This window comes from Equus asinus, chromosome 12, assembly GCF_041296235.1.
Source record: "Equus asinus isolate D_3611 breed Donkey chromosome 12, EquAss-T2T_v2, whole genome shotgun sequence".
In the NCBI taxonomy this organism is placed as follows: domain Eukaryota; kingdom Metazoa; phylum Chordata; class Mammalia; order Perissodactyla; family Equidae; genus Equus; species Equus asinus.
Window position 1 is genome coordinate 68,294,113 of NC_091801.1, and position 15,321 is coordinate 68,309,433.

The 15,321-nt window shown below is 36.5% G+C and overlaps 1 protein-coding gene across 2 annotated transcripts in view; it reads right to left on the reverse strand.

The window, feature by feature from the left end:
* Nucleotides 1-15,321, reverse strand: part of ATAD2 (ATPase family AAA domain containing 2) — a 66,645-nt gene that overhangs the window by 49,972 nt on the left and 1,352 nt on the right. For both annotated transcript variants that reach the window (XM_044743772.2, XM_044743774.2), the window contains exons 2-3: nt 4,914-5,062; nt 206-255 (exon numbers count right to left, since the gene is read on the reverse strand). In XM_044743772.2, coding sequence (XP_044599707.1) covers nt 206-255; nt 4,914-5,062 — 199 coding nt within the window. The remainder of the gene's footprint in view (nt 1-205; nt 256-4,913; nt 5,063-15,321) is intronic.

Genomic DNA, 15,321 nt, shown 5'->3' on the forward strand with positions numbered 1-15,321 from the left:
TAAAAGGGCCTGAGGAAATTCTGGGAGGTGATGGTTATCTTTACTATCTTATTGTGGTGATGACTTCATGGCATATACTTATGTCAAAACCAAAAAATGTGTACACTTTAAATATGGACAGTTTCTTGTATGCACCTCAATACACCTATAAACAAAATATTAATTACATGTTTTTAAAATGTGGAAGGCCTTTAACATTACTTACCTTCTTTGCACTCTTCTTTTTTTTTATCAGCCTGCTGTCTGGCCAACTGCCTATATGAGAAAAATACATTACATAATTCAAAATAATTTTAAATCCTACATTTCCTAATACTCCAAACTATGACAAAAAGTTAAATCAGTTTGGAGAGTAAATACTCGTAGCTACCTAAAAACCTAAAAAACAGCTTCAGAATATCTATGCTTGTATAATATAAGTTACAGTTAAACAGTCTGAGAACCTAAACAGAATTAATCAAATGAAAGTATCTTACCTAAACAGGAAACGAAATCCTTAGCCTAAGTGTTTAGGTATAATTGAACTAAGCATTGAGCAAAAACAAGTCAATGTGTTTTATGCCATAGGGATATAATGGTCCCACATCATTGAGGAATTTATAACTATAAACAAAACTAATGTCCCTTAGTGACATGTTAATTTCCTTCTAAGAACATTTGCTGGCCACAGTCTTTACACGACATGCATTAACATGTACACGTAGAAACAATCCCATTTATGAATCAGATGTCCTACCTACAAACTGGCAGACAGAATCTACTGAATCGGAAAGGTTTAAAAAAAGGTACCCTACCCTTACCTTTTTCCAAAATTCCACTGAGCAAACAAAATAGTTATGTCTTATTAACTTATTTTTAAGGATTTAATTTTCCATACTTGGATAGGCTATACCTATTAAGCAACCCATGTATCAGGCTATTTGCAACTGGGCTGGTTTTACATGTGAAATTTCAAATGTGATACTTTAAAATAAAAAGAAACCATCTTATCCAGAAGAGTTAACTCATGCATCCTCATAACCATGTAAGTCATCACTAATTCCTTCCCTTTCTTGGAACACAGATAAGAACCAAGAGCAAAATCAAAACCCTTGGAGCAATCCATCTACAGGTGAAGGCCTAGTTTGTTCACAGGCTCATAGACTTTTCTCATAAAGGAGCCTCTGCCTATATACCATGTATGTCCACACTTTTATAAACCAGGCCTCTGTTAAGATGGTAGGGACACAATGACTAAAGCAGTGTTTTTCTTTTTTTTTGCCTGTAGGGGAAGTGGGGGCACCTTTTCCCTTTGCAAGGGTTGATAAACTTTTTCTTAAGTGGATAGTAAATATTTTAGGCTTGTGAGCCATAAAGTCTGTGTTACAACTACACACACAACCCTAACACTGAAGTGGAAAAGCAGTCACAGACAGAATGAATGGGCATGGCTGTATTCCATTTACAAAAACAGGTGGCTGGACTTCTGTTAACACCTGCAAATCTGACGAAAGCTATCGATCTCTTCTCCCTAGAAAACTGCATATACACATACAAGTTTAAACATTATTTTGGAGGTTTCATGTGCCCCCTGAAAACCATGATTACTGGACTCTAGTTAAGAACCCTAGCACCAAAGAAATACAGATTTTGCCCTCAAGGCATAGTTACTCAAATCTTTCTGTTTAACAGTCTTGGTCCCCTTGTTTTTGAGCCCCAAATAGCTTGAAAACAAAGTGGGGGGAAAACACAGGAAGGAAGGAAGTAAAGAGATTACTTCAGTCAGGCAAACTGGCAACAGCAAAAAGGGTCACCCTAATAAGAAACAGGAAAACTACACAAAGCAGAATTCAAAAATATTAAAGGCCACTTTACATAATTCTTATACAAACAGATCCTGATGTTATCATTATATAAAATAATAAATAGTCCCTGTAATAATGATCTGAATACAGAGATTTTTTTTTAAGATAGGAATTCTTCTCCACAGAAGACATACAAATGGCCAAAAAGCACATGAAAAGATACTTAACATTATTAACCATCACGGAAATGCAAATCAGAACCACAATGCAATACTTCACACCAATTAAAATGGCTAAAACCAAAAAGAGAGACTATGACAAGTGTAGGCGAGGATGTGGAGAAACTGGAACCCTCACACATTGCTGGTGGGAATGTAAAAGGGTACAGCTGCTTTGAACCAAAGTTTGGCAGTTCCTCAACATTAAAACAGTTACTATTTGACCTAGCAATTCTACTCCTAGGTATATACCCAAAAAAATCAAAATCATACGTCCACACAAAAATTTGCACACCAATGTTCATAGCATTATTTATAATAGCCAAAAGGTAGAAACAATCCAAATGTCCATGAACTAATGAGTGGATGAACAAAATGTGATATATTCACACAATGGAATCTTATTTGGAAATAAAATAAAAAGAATGAAGTGCTGGCAAGATATTCTAATACAGACGAACCTTCAAAATATTGTACCAAATGAAAGAAAAAACAGTTTCTTTTTGGAGTGACGAAAATGTTCTCAAATTAGATAGTAGTGATGGTTGCACAATATTGTGAATATTCTAAGACCACTGAATTACACTTTAAAATTATGAATTTTATGATATGTGAATTATATCTCAATAAAGTTATTTAAAAATAATTGAAAAGGTAGGAATTGAATATATTTTAGAAGGAATCTAATTAAAAAATATCAAGTCACTCATCTTTAAATCCAGATTAAAAAGCACTTATTTTAATACACTTCTTTAATACTTTTCAAGCATAAAGCCCAGCACAATGTTTCACAAACTTGAAATAATGTACACATCCTTCTAAAGGTAAAAACTTACAGGACTTCCAACATTAATTCTTTTATGTCTATCTATAAGCCAAACTAGATATAAATTCATTTATGTTTTATACAATAAAACCAACCACCAACAAAAATATTAATACAACATGAGGTTTTGCTGAAACAAAACAGCCATTTGCTGCGTGAATGTGGCGCTGACTGCTATCAATTTCTCTTGAGTTTGGTATGTTATGTATCCTGTTTGCTGCGTATTGTGATGATTCAATTCATATACTTCTCTTTATCTGAAGTGCTCTAAACCCTCATTTGAACAGCTTGTCATGACATCACATCACGTGGCTTTCTCTTAGAACAGACATGTCATTTATGTATTATGGTCAGATTTTGTTATCTCACAAACCTGAGATAACTAAAGCAGTATTACTTGGTGCCAATTTAGTTGTAAAAACAAATGTAGGGCCTGGAATTTTATGGCTGTTCTCTGTAGGGTAGCAATTTAGATGACCCAGAATATTTATTTTTTTCTTCAGATCATAAAATAAACTTGAAAATTCTCACAGAGAATTCATGGCCCACTCCCCCCCCACCCCAAGAAGACTTCAAGTTTCAGAAATACTGGGGTAGCTTAAATTGTATTTCACTGATTCTAAAAGTTGTACATTTCTCCCATTTTAATGTCTCTGAAATTGGGATGTCTTATAAGAGATGGCATGTTGTAGTTTAACTTTCACTACTTTTTCTTTTTTACCATCTTATAAAATAATTTTGTACGTTTCAACTGCTGTTACCTTGGATTCCCTGAAATACAACAGTAAACACTCCATAAATAATGGACGAAATAAGATGCAAATTTAAAAATATATAATAAAAGACCAAGTAACTGAAAAAGAAACACTAATGCAAAACTTAAAAGGGCATAACCTCACTTATCTGGAAAGCCTGCTACACAAAATCAAAATCAAAATCTAAATTCTGTTTAAGAGTACGAGAGTTCTCAGGTCTGGCCTTCTAGCCGAGTGCTTAAGTTTGCGTGCTCTGCTTCGGTGGCCCAGGGTTTTGCTGGTTTGGTTCGTGGGTGTGGACATGGCACCATTCACCAGGCCATGCTGAGGCAGCATCCCACATAGCACAACCAGAAGGACCTACAACTAGAATATACAGCTATGTACTGGCAGGCTTTGGTGAGGAGAAGACAACCAAGGGGGAAAAAAAAGAAGAAGAAGATTGGTAACAGATGTTAGCTCAGGTACCAATCTTAAAATTAAAAAAAAATCCAGTAAACATATAAAAAAAAGTAGGAGAGTTCTAGTCTTCTAAGTCATGAGCAATTTATGAAAAGAATTAATGTAAAAACAATTATTTCATCAAACAAATTTTATTCTAATTGGCACTTCCTCCCATTTATGTTAGGCCCACCAAAGTGGGGGAAAAAGTGAAGGTTTTGAGCTAATTAAACTTAGATTTAAATCTGTCCTGAACCAAACAAACCCAACTTGCATGAACTACCTACTTAATTCACTGAAACTAACTCCTGGAGTATTAAAATGGAATTCATGCTACCTACCTCATGCTTCTTGGGAAACAAAGTTTAAATATGTATAAAACATCTAGTCTCATTAGACATGTCAAAAAAACCCCACATTCTGCCTCTACGTGAAGACTGCTTTATAAGCACACCAACACAGAGAAATTCAAGAGAGACTCAGAACTGATGAAAAACTTGGTAGCAAGCAATCAGAAATATAACTACTATTTTGAATAAAAGCTCTAGACAGACTACGAAACAGAACCACATATCATAAGAAAGTTACAGTCACAGTCTCTTTAGATACTCAAGTACTTAAGAGACCTGATCCCGTATCAACCAATCTTGTTAGCTGCATTCACGCACATCAAAAACATCATCTTTGGACAATAAAAACAAATCCGACTGTGTACATATTACATTTTTAATTCAATAATATTCACTTGTGGTAATTTCACTTAAATAAATAACATTTTACAACCCTGAAATCTTGATGACTGGCCAAGAATACACTTAAAAATCAAATGCAAATTCTAAATTATTACTTTAAAACTATTTTAAATTAGCATTCAACCATCTTGCATTACCTTGTAAAATGCCTGCCATTAGCATGTTTCTCCGTTATTTCCATATTCTTTTCAAAACTAGAACCTGAAGAATTCTGTGCATTTTTTCTCAAAGATCTTAAAGCACGTGTCCGGTGGTAGGTTTCAACTTCCTTAACTGAAGACCCATCCTTTAAGAAAAATTAAGAAAGCCATCTAAGTTTTTCTTTAGTCAAAATTCCCAAGTTAAACTCCTCCTAGGAGTTTTCTCTGATTGTAAGTTTGTAACAACTGCTATTTGTGCAGAATCATTTTGCATCTCTCTAGGGAGCTACGAAAGTTAATATTTAGAATAATCATTTTATGATAAATATTAGCAATGTCTATGAAATGGCTAATATATTTATTTATGAACTATTATGAATAGTTCTATTTCATAATAAGTTGTCTAGAGAGTTTAGTTTTCCACTAGTGATAAAAAGTTGTAATAGTCCATAACAGTAAGTACACCTTTATTTTAAGGCTACAGAAATTAGAAAGATACACACACCATTCGTTGTCTGCCATGCAACCACTGGCAGCAACCTTAAAATAACTGGACCATCAGAATTGTAATTTTGGCTTGGATGACAAAAAGGAGTTATTACTATCTATTTCACCCAGATAATGAAACAACTGAATTCAGAGACTGGCTTTAGGTAAGTTAATCTGTTGTAAAACCACAGAAACTCCATGTAACTTTATTTTTGCTCAATAGACCGGAGGTTCTCTAAGTCAGTGGGCTGCTTTATGAGCTACAGAGGTTCTGTCATAAAGTATTCAAAAGTTCATACACATCTCTCTGAAATCATATAAAGAATACTTTTACACTAGAAGAGAAGGCAATAGTAACCTATCAACTCTAATTCATGCATTCCTACTCTGAAGATTGACAATTTTAGAAAAACAGGCAGTGTTTTAGAAACAGTGCCCCCCACCTTAGGCTGGCTTTATTCGGTCATTTCATTGTTTTATCAGGACATTCTGTCATTAGTTTTGGGCAGAATATTTGATTGGTTCACAAGTAAAATAAGGATATTTATACAAGCATCTGTGTAAGAATTAAACAAGTACTTCATAAAATATTAAGTGACGTGTATGATTTGTTACCACTTTTATCAGTGTACCTACATTTAAGGATGTTTGAAAAAAATATCAACACTTTTAGGTAGGTATATTATTTATTTATTTTTTTTTTTTTTTAAAGATTTTATTTTTTTCCTTTTTCTCCCCAAAGCCCCCCGGTACATAGTTGCATATTCTTCGTTGTGGGTCCTTCTAGTTGTGGCATGTGGGACGCTGCCTCAGCGTGGTTTGATGAGCAGTGCCGTGTCTGCGCCCAGGATTCGAACCAACGAAACACTGGGTCGCCTGCAGCAGAGCGCGCGAACTTAACCACTCGGCCACGGGGCCAGCCCCGGTAGGTATATTATTTTTAAAACAACCATCTACATCTTAGATCAGTGTAGTGTAACATAAGACTTTCCAAGGCAAATATTAAGGGAATCTATTTCCAGATTCTCAACTTTCATATGTACTTTTCCTTAAAACTCATCTGCCTGTGAAGGCACCTTAACACAAGGCATCCTCTTTCATTTACCTTTCTCTCATTTTACAAAACAAAGTCATATCTCTCACTCATTCTGGATCTTACTATCGTGGACTGCCTCAAGGCATTAAACACTTCCTAAAACCAAAGAAAGAAAAACACTAGTGTAGGTGTTAAGAAATTGGCACCGGGCCCAATGGGGTAGTGGTTAAGTTTGTGTTCTCCACTTCAGTGGCCTGGGGTTTGTGAGTTGGGCTCCTGGATGTGGACCTACACACCGCTCATCAAGCCATGCTGTGGCAGCATCCCCCACATACAAAACAGTGGAAGACTGGGCTCAGGTGTTAGCTCAGCAACAATCTTCCTCACAAAAAAAAAAGACTGACCAAAATAGGCAACAAATCCTTTCCTTTGTTAGATGGTTTCCAATTATTTGCTTTCAAGAAAATTGAAAGGAGACCTAATCAAGCTAAAAGACCATTAAAAATAATTTTTGGCAAGTGATTTTCAGCATAAAAGCCAGAAAAACTGCGAGGCACTGCTAAACAAAACTCCCTTCATTACTATCTACTTATTTATATGAACAATGTTCTCAGTGCTTACATTTATAAAAACAATGGAACTGATGCCAAACGTTTTCAGCAATAAGTAAGACTCACCCACAGATCCATGAACTAACTGAGTGAGGAGGGGAACTCAACCACATGAAATCCTAATGACATCTTACTTTCTACGTTTAATCATTTTGAATCAAAATAGGTAATGCTTTCGCTGTTTTGATCAATTGAATATTAATAACTGTGATAATTCAATACATAAAGATTTTATTCCTTGGAGCCTTACAATAACAGAAAAATGGAAAAAAAGTCAAATTTTGTTTTACAAGTATGAAATGATAATTAATAAATGACTTTCAAGCATAAAAATGTATCAAGATAAAATGCTGTACATTAAATGAATTGGAAATACAAATTAAAAGGGGAAAAAAACGATGAAGGTAAAATTTCTGACCACTAAAAGCGCTTGTTCATGTACTATTTTTTACTGTTCCAAGACAGGTATCAAATAACTATGGTTTTTAGACCAGTGGACCTGTAGAAGTCTGATGTAATAGTTTTATTTTTTAACATCAACATTAAAAGATGACAAATAGATCTCCATTGTAACTATTTAAACCAGTGGGGGTGGGGAGATTTTAGATGGCAGCTTAGAAATGTATAGAATACAGAGTTAAAAAAAAAAAAACACCTTAGGGGGGCTGGCCTGTGGTGCAGCTGTTAAGTGCGCATGCTCTGTTTCAGCAACCCAGGGTTCGCTGATTCAGATCCCAGGTGTGTACCTACGCACCTCTTATCAAACTAAGCTGTGGCAGGCGTCCCACATATAAAGTAGAGGAAGATGGGCATGGATGGTAGCTCACGGACAATCTTCCTCAGCAAAAGAAAAGGAGGATTGGTGGCAGATGGTAGCTCAGGGCTAATCTTCCTCAAAAAAAACAAACAGGGGCCAGCCTCACGGCCAAGTGGTTAAGTTTGCACACTCCACTCGGCGGCCCAGGGTTTCCCCCGTTCGGATCCTGGGCGCGGACATGGCACTGCTCATCAAGCCATGTTGAGGTGGTGTCCCACATGCCACAATTAGAAGGACCCACAACTAAAACTATAAAACTATGTACCGGGGGGCTTTGGGGAGAAAAAGGAAAAATAAAATCTTCAAACAAACAAACAAAAAGCCCTTAGTGGGGGGCCAGCCTAGTGGCACAGCGCTGAAGTTCGCACATTCTGCTTTGGTGCCCCATAATTTGCTGGTTCAGATCCCGGGTGCGGACCTACACACTGCTTGTCAAGCCATGCTTTGGCAGGCGTCCCACATATAAAGTAGAGGAAGATGGGCATGGATGTTAGCTCAGGGCCAGTCTTCCTCAGCAAAAAGAGGAGGATTGACGGCGGATGTTAGCTCAGGGCTAATCTTCCTCAAAAACAAAAACAAAAACCCTTAGGAACTCTTAGAAGAAAACATAGGGGAAAACTTTCATGACATTGGATTTGGCAATGACTTCTTAGCTATGACATCAAAAGCATAGACAACAAAAGAAAAAATAGATAAGTTAGACTTGATCAAAATTAAAAACTTTGTGCAAAGGACACTATCAACAGAGTGAAACAGAAATCCATAGAATAGGTGAAAAATTTGCAAATCATATATCTGACAAAGGACTGATATTCACAATATAAAAAACTCCTATGTTATAACAAAAAAAAATTAAAAATGGGCAAAGGACTTGAACAGACATTTCTCCAGAGAATATATACAAGTGGCCAGTAAACACATGAAAAGATGTTGAACATAACTAGTCATAGGGAAATACAAATCTAACCACAATGAGATGCCATCTCATACTCCTTGGGATGGCTATTATCCAAAAAAGAAACTAAGTGTTGGCAAGGATGTGAAGCAACTGGAACCTGTGAGCACTGCTGGTGGGATGTAAAATGGTACGGCCACTGTGGAACACGATATGGCAATTCCTCAAAAAATTAAACACAGAATTACCATATGACCCAGCAATCCTACTTCTGGGTATACACTCAAAAGAAGTGAAAGCAGGACCTGAACAGGTATTTGTACACTCATGTTCACAGCAGCATTATTCACAACAGTCAAAAAGTGGAAGCAATCCAAGTGTTCACTGACAGATGAAGGGATTAAAAAAAATGTACATACAACAAAATATTATTAAGCCTTAAAAAGAAAGGAAATTTTAACATACTGATACAACATGGATGAACCTTGAAGATATTATGCTAAGTGAAATAAGTCAGTTACAAAAGGACAAATATTGTATGTTTCCTCTTAAATGAGCCTCCTAGGGTAGCAACATTCAGAGACAGAAAGTAGAACAGTGGTTGCCAGGGCCTGGGAGGAGGAAGAATGAGGAGCTGGCGTTTATTGGGCACAGAGTTTCAGTTTTGGAAGATGAAAACTCTGGATATGAAGGGTGGTGATGGTTGCAGAACAATGTGAATGCACTTACTTAATACTACAGAACTGTAAACTTAGAAAGGGTTAAAATGGTAAATTTTATGTTATCTATATTTTATTACAATAAAAAAGGAAAAGTAAATGTCACTATATTCCCGGGGATAATAATAAAAGGTTTGTTTCCATAGAAAAGAGAAGGAAGGGGGTGCTAAATACTGAGAAGAAAAGATTCCCTGAGAAACCTGGAAGATTTAATCTTATAAATGGTATGAGTGAATCTTTGATGTGCATGGTGAGCGGCTTAGTTCATCCTTCCTAAATAAGCATTAGGCATTAAGAAAGACTCTCCTTAACAGAGTGGAGAGAAAAACAAAACAGGTTTTTGGGGAATCACCTATATAGAAATACACACTGGGGAATTTTAAAATATCATTAACTTTAAAAAAAGTTTACATAAAAGCAATATAAAAATAAAAGCAATACACATCCAATATAATTGAAAAAAATGTAACGCACAAAGATGAAACTGTCACCCTTAATTCCAGCTACCCACAGACAACCAGATAACCTTTTGGTGCATAAACCATTCTTTTCCTATGCAAACATATTCGTACTATTTTTAAATTGGGATAATACATAATACTATTATATTTTGTAACTTTTTCTTAGTAATACACTTTCCCATGTCATTAAATATCGTTCTAAAATTTTTTTTAAATGAATAGTATTTCAATCATTACATGAATCTATTTAACAACCTGTTTAATGCATTACGTTTAGGTTATCGGCAATTTCTGTGTGTTATAAATGCCTCTAGATGAATTATTTTGTGTACATATAATTATCTAAGGAAACCAGCACCGTTACTAGATCAGTCACAGTTTAATATATAGCTAATCAAAATAATTTTCTAGAGGTAAGTTAAATGCCAACTGTTAACAGTTAATTAACACTGGATGATAGAAATGGGGACTTCCATTTTCTTTTTTTACATTCTTCCAATATGTATTACTAGAAAAAAATTTCCTAAGAAGTAAAAAACAAAGAGAAAAGATACTTAATCTGAAAACTAAACCTGTAGATGTAGTGTTCTCATTTATTCTTTAGCTAAAATCTACTTAAATATTGAGAGCACTGATAGTTTTTTAAAAGTGAAGTTTTAAAAGAGGAAAAAATATACGTTAGATTTTTAAGTATGTTATAATCTTGCAGAATCAGTAAGTTAGTACAGGGAGCATGCAACAATAGAATAACAAAAGTTTTTTCCCCAAAGTAGACACAACTGCATAAGAGAAATATTCTAATATGCTGTTTTCCCACAAAAAAACAAGCTTATTAAAGCTTTAAATTCATAACAAAAAATATGCATGGAGGGGGTCAGCTGGTTGAGTCAATTCAAATATCAATTCAACAAATGACGTTTAAACAGGATTTTTAAAATCACAGTTATAATAATGCTATGAAATGTATTCATCCAGACTCAGGCCTCCTTGAAAGCTTGAACAGCAGTAAATTTTAATGCACAATGGTAAACATGTTAGTATATCCAGTTGTGACATCCTTCCTCAGCTTCATCTTTAATTCCTCACCACTGATGTCTTCCACAAGCTCCAGCAATTTGATTTTTACCTCTACCGCTCTTTCAGTAGATCTAAAGCTATCTCCCAATAGCTAAAGCCAACGGCCTCTGCTCTACCTCATTGACTTCTACGGAGTTGATCACTCCCTTCTTTAAATGCCTTGACTCTGGTTTACATGACATTCTTTTTTACATAATTCATCCTCTTCTCACCCTTAAAATACAGCCATGGCTCCAGACCTTCTTAAATATTTTTGTTTTGCTATGTTTTTTATTCACCTTCAAGGATTCAACTATCACCTCTATAAAGATGACTCCTAAAGACATATAGTCCTAACCTCTCACCAAACTCTGGCATCACATTCTCAATGTTCTGTTGCTCACCAATTTAGCTGGAAACAACACCACCTTCCCTCCCTGTATCTGAACAACTCTCAAACTCCTTGCAGTATTATTTGGTATTTTTCTCTCCATTCCTCCTAGTATATTTATGCTCTAGTTTTCTCTGCTTTGGTCTATTGTGATAATAGTGTACTTATTAAGAGCCCAAACTCTTAAAGATAGACTACCTAGGATTGATTCTTGCCATGTCACTTACAGCTGGGTAACCTTGTCCAAATTACATAAGTTCTCTGTGCCTTAGTTTCCATATCTGCAATGAATATAATAATAATAGTTACTTTATAGGGCAAATGCATGTGTGTATGTGCATGTGTGTACTTTGCCTGGCACATACCAAGTGCTATATAAATGGTAGCTATTAACATTATAATCTTTTAACTGGTCTTCCAAACTCCAGATTTGTTGACTATAATCCATCCTAAACACTAACTCATCAGATCTCTGTTCTAAAAGTTGCAACTTCTAAGCCTAAAATCAAGGGCCAGTCTAACACAAACTGACAAAAATGGACTACCTATTATTACACAAAACCAAGCACACTCTCTCAAATGCAGAGCAGCCACGTCACCTAACTCCAGGGAGCAAGATTTATTGCCACATGTCAAAATCTCCCTATCCATTCTTTGTGATACATTGAGCTGTATACTTTTCATTTTTCTGTGTTGTGTTATGCTTCAAGTTTTTAAAAATCTCACATATGTCATACACGTCAGTGTTGAGTCTGGAACATCTTTCCAGACTTTTAAATAAACATACAACTAAAAAAACCCCCAAAATAGTACCTTCTACATACTACACCATGTTTTATTTTACCTAACAACATACGGAAGAATAAAAATGTATGTAAACACAACCCAAAAGTAATGCACAATCATCACCCAAAAAACCCCCCCTACTATCTATCCTTAAGTGACTCTTCAGCATGAGAAACAACTCTAAATTTAATGAATCAAAGAGCCTCAGACCTGTGAAAGCACAGAAATAGACAATGGCTAATCTGATTCAGAGGAAAAAAGAAACCACAGAAGGGGCATCCAAACTCATAAGGATGGTAGGATGAAAATAAAAGTTTAAAAAGCAAAAAAACAAATTAAAAACAAACAAAAATTCAGGGAACCCATAAAAGTAAAGGGAAAAAAAAAACTAACACAGCCTTAAGCTCAGCTGACTGAGACTATATTCAAAGTGTAAAAGTAGAATGTGGTTAATAAATAGATAGGACCGTAGGTACCTTCAGAATTCGAAGATAAGGTCAGCCTCTGAGATTAGATGAAGAAAAATTCAAGTTAACGAACTAATATGAATAAATTCAACCATCTGTAAAAGTAACCTACCCTAAGAAATGCTCTGTCAATAAATACATGGCTGAGGAGACTAGGAAAGACCCAATCAATCAGGGTGATCAAGGAGTTAAATTTCTGAAATGCATAACTGATGTAAAAAACAAGCTATAATCAAATCAAATGAATGTATAAAGTCCGTAAATGAGAAAATATTCCAATCACAAACGTACGTTTCATTTTTAGTATTGGTGGGCTTTGTCAGCACTAATACATACATTACCCCTCAAGATTATCCATTTCTTTTGATCCAATCCCATGTTCACCAAGGAACACTCTGACCATAATTTGGTCTAGAGGCTTTACAGAAGAGAGGAGTACTATGTCTCAAAAAGGTATAATCTCTACTGGAAAGCCTGGCCTAGGAAAAAAACTCTTTCCACCGTACAACATCCAGCGGAGTGTTAATTGCTCAACCACTACACACCACTGACACAACACTTCTGGCAAACAGTCTCTGTACGTTGCTGTTAGGTCTCCTCTGCTAGACCAAGGTCCTTTAGAGCAATGACAACCAATAAGAAATATTTCTTATGCACCTATTATACTCTAGGTTCTGTTTGAGGTTCTGCAAATACACTGCTGAACAAAAGGTCAAAATCCAGATTCCTATGGAGTTACATTCTGATTTAGGGAGAGAGAAAAATATCTAAAAAGTAGGAAATTATAGAATATGTTAGAAGGTGGTAAGTGCTATAGGAACATGAAGCAGAGTAAAAGGCCATGTCAATCAGAGTGGTTTGTAATGTTAAATAGGGTGGTTAGGGTCACCATCAATGAAAAGGTGGAATTTTAGCAGACTTGAAAGAGACAGATTCCTAGGTTCTCCTAGGTAGTACTCGCAGTTCTGTGGCTTATAGAAAGGTGAATGTGAACAAGTTATTTAAGTCTCTGTGCCTCAGTTCTCTCATCTGCAAAACAAAGATAACCACATCTACCTCATAATGTTATGAGGACTGAGTTAATACTTGTAAAATTCTTGGAACACGTTATTAAACACTGTCAATAAATACATGGCTGAGGAGACTAGGAAATACCCAATCAATCAGGGTGATCAAGGAGTTAAGTTTCTGAAATGCATAATTGATGTAAAAAACAAGTTTCTTTTCTGAGGTTTTTTTGTTTTTAATTAAAAAAAATGCAAAAGGTAAAGGAACAGGTCATGCTGATATCCAGGGGAAGAGTATGCCCAACAGAGGGTAGAGCAGTGTAAAGGCCCTGGTATTCAGAAGCAGCTGGGCCAGGGAGGCTCGAATAGACTAGGTTTTGCAAAAGAAAGAATGCAAGAGGATGTCATTATAAAGGGAAGGGGCTGGAAGGGCATAAGGCTGCTCCCAAACTTTTAAACTTTGACTGTTAGATAGGGATTTTTGAGCAGAGGAATAATCAACTGTTTTGACTTTAAAAAAGATCACTCTGTAAGCTATATTGAGAACTGACTGCTGGGGGGCAGGGACATTACACATAAGGGTGGAAAACAGGGGGGTCAGTCAAAAATCTATTTTAATAATCCAGGCAAGAGATAATGGCTTGAACCAGCATGGCAACAATGGAGGGGAGCTGAGAACTTGTCAGATTCTGAATATATTTTGAAAGTAAAGGGAACAAAATTTGCTAACATGAAACGAGAGAGGAGTCAAGGATGACTCTAAGGTTTCTGACCTGAGGAACTGGAAAGATGGAGAGGCCATTAAATAAAACTGACTGTGGTCTTAAGAGCCGACAATGACTGAGTTCTAACTACATGCCAAGCGTTCAGGTAATCTCCTTACACGCATGAACACATTTAATCCTCACTACCCATGTGGTGGGTATCACCCCTTTTAACAAATGTAGAAACCTGCTGATGCTTGGCAAGCTGAGACAAAAAAAACTAACAGTTGTTTTAAGTGCTGGTTACTTAAGCAGTATTCAGTACATCATTACAGTCACAGGACCTAGCATCGTTCCTGAAGATGATAAACAGTCAACGAATATTCACCGAAATAATTAGCTTTTCTGAACATGAGCTAGTAAGTCAAGTGACCCCAGTTCAGTGCAGAAGTGTCTGGCCCCCCGAGATGTCTACCAACTTGTGCATGTGACTGAGAAACAGCTCTTGCAAGTCAGGAATTTGTTTTTTCAATGCAGAAGCACCATGTCAGAGACTGAACAGACTCTTTCACTCCCTTCAGTAGAGGAGCGACTAGGATGGGGCATCTACAATAGATACCGACAGCTAATTTCCTACAGGGATCCCTCCCTTCACTATGTTTTGTCACTCTGCCATCCCTCCCCCTGGTCTCTCATTCTGACTTCCCAGTTCCTAACCCTCCCTCTCTGGTCCTATTTTTCCCACCCCCATCCCCAGCCTCCCTCCAACACAACTATACTGCTTCCTGCTGCCTTCACTTGAACGGGGCTGCTTCCTCAACTTCTCCAACCCATTGTTAACACTGCCCCCTCCATCCGTGCCTCTCCCAGCAGCTGGGGTGGGGAGGTGGAGGGACTCTCCCTCAGCCTTAACTCGGCCAATCGCAAATCCCATCTGGACTTCAGACCTAGACGGAGAAGCCCTTC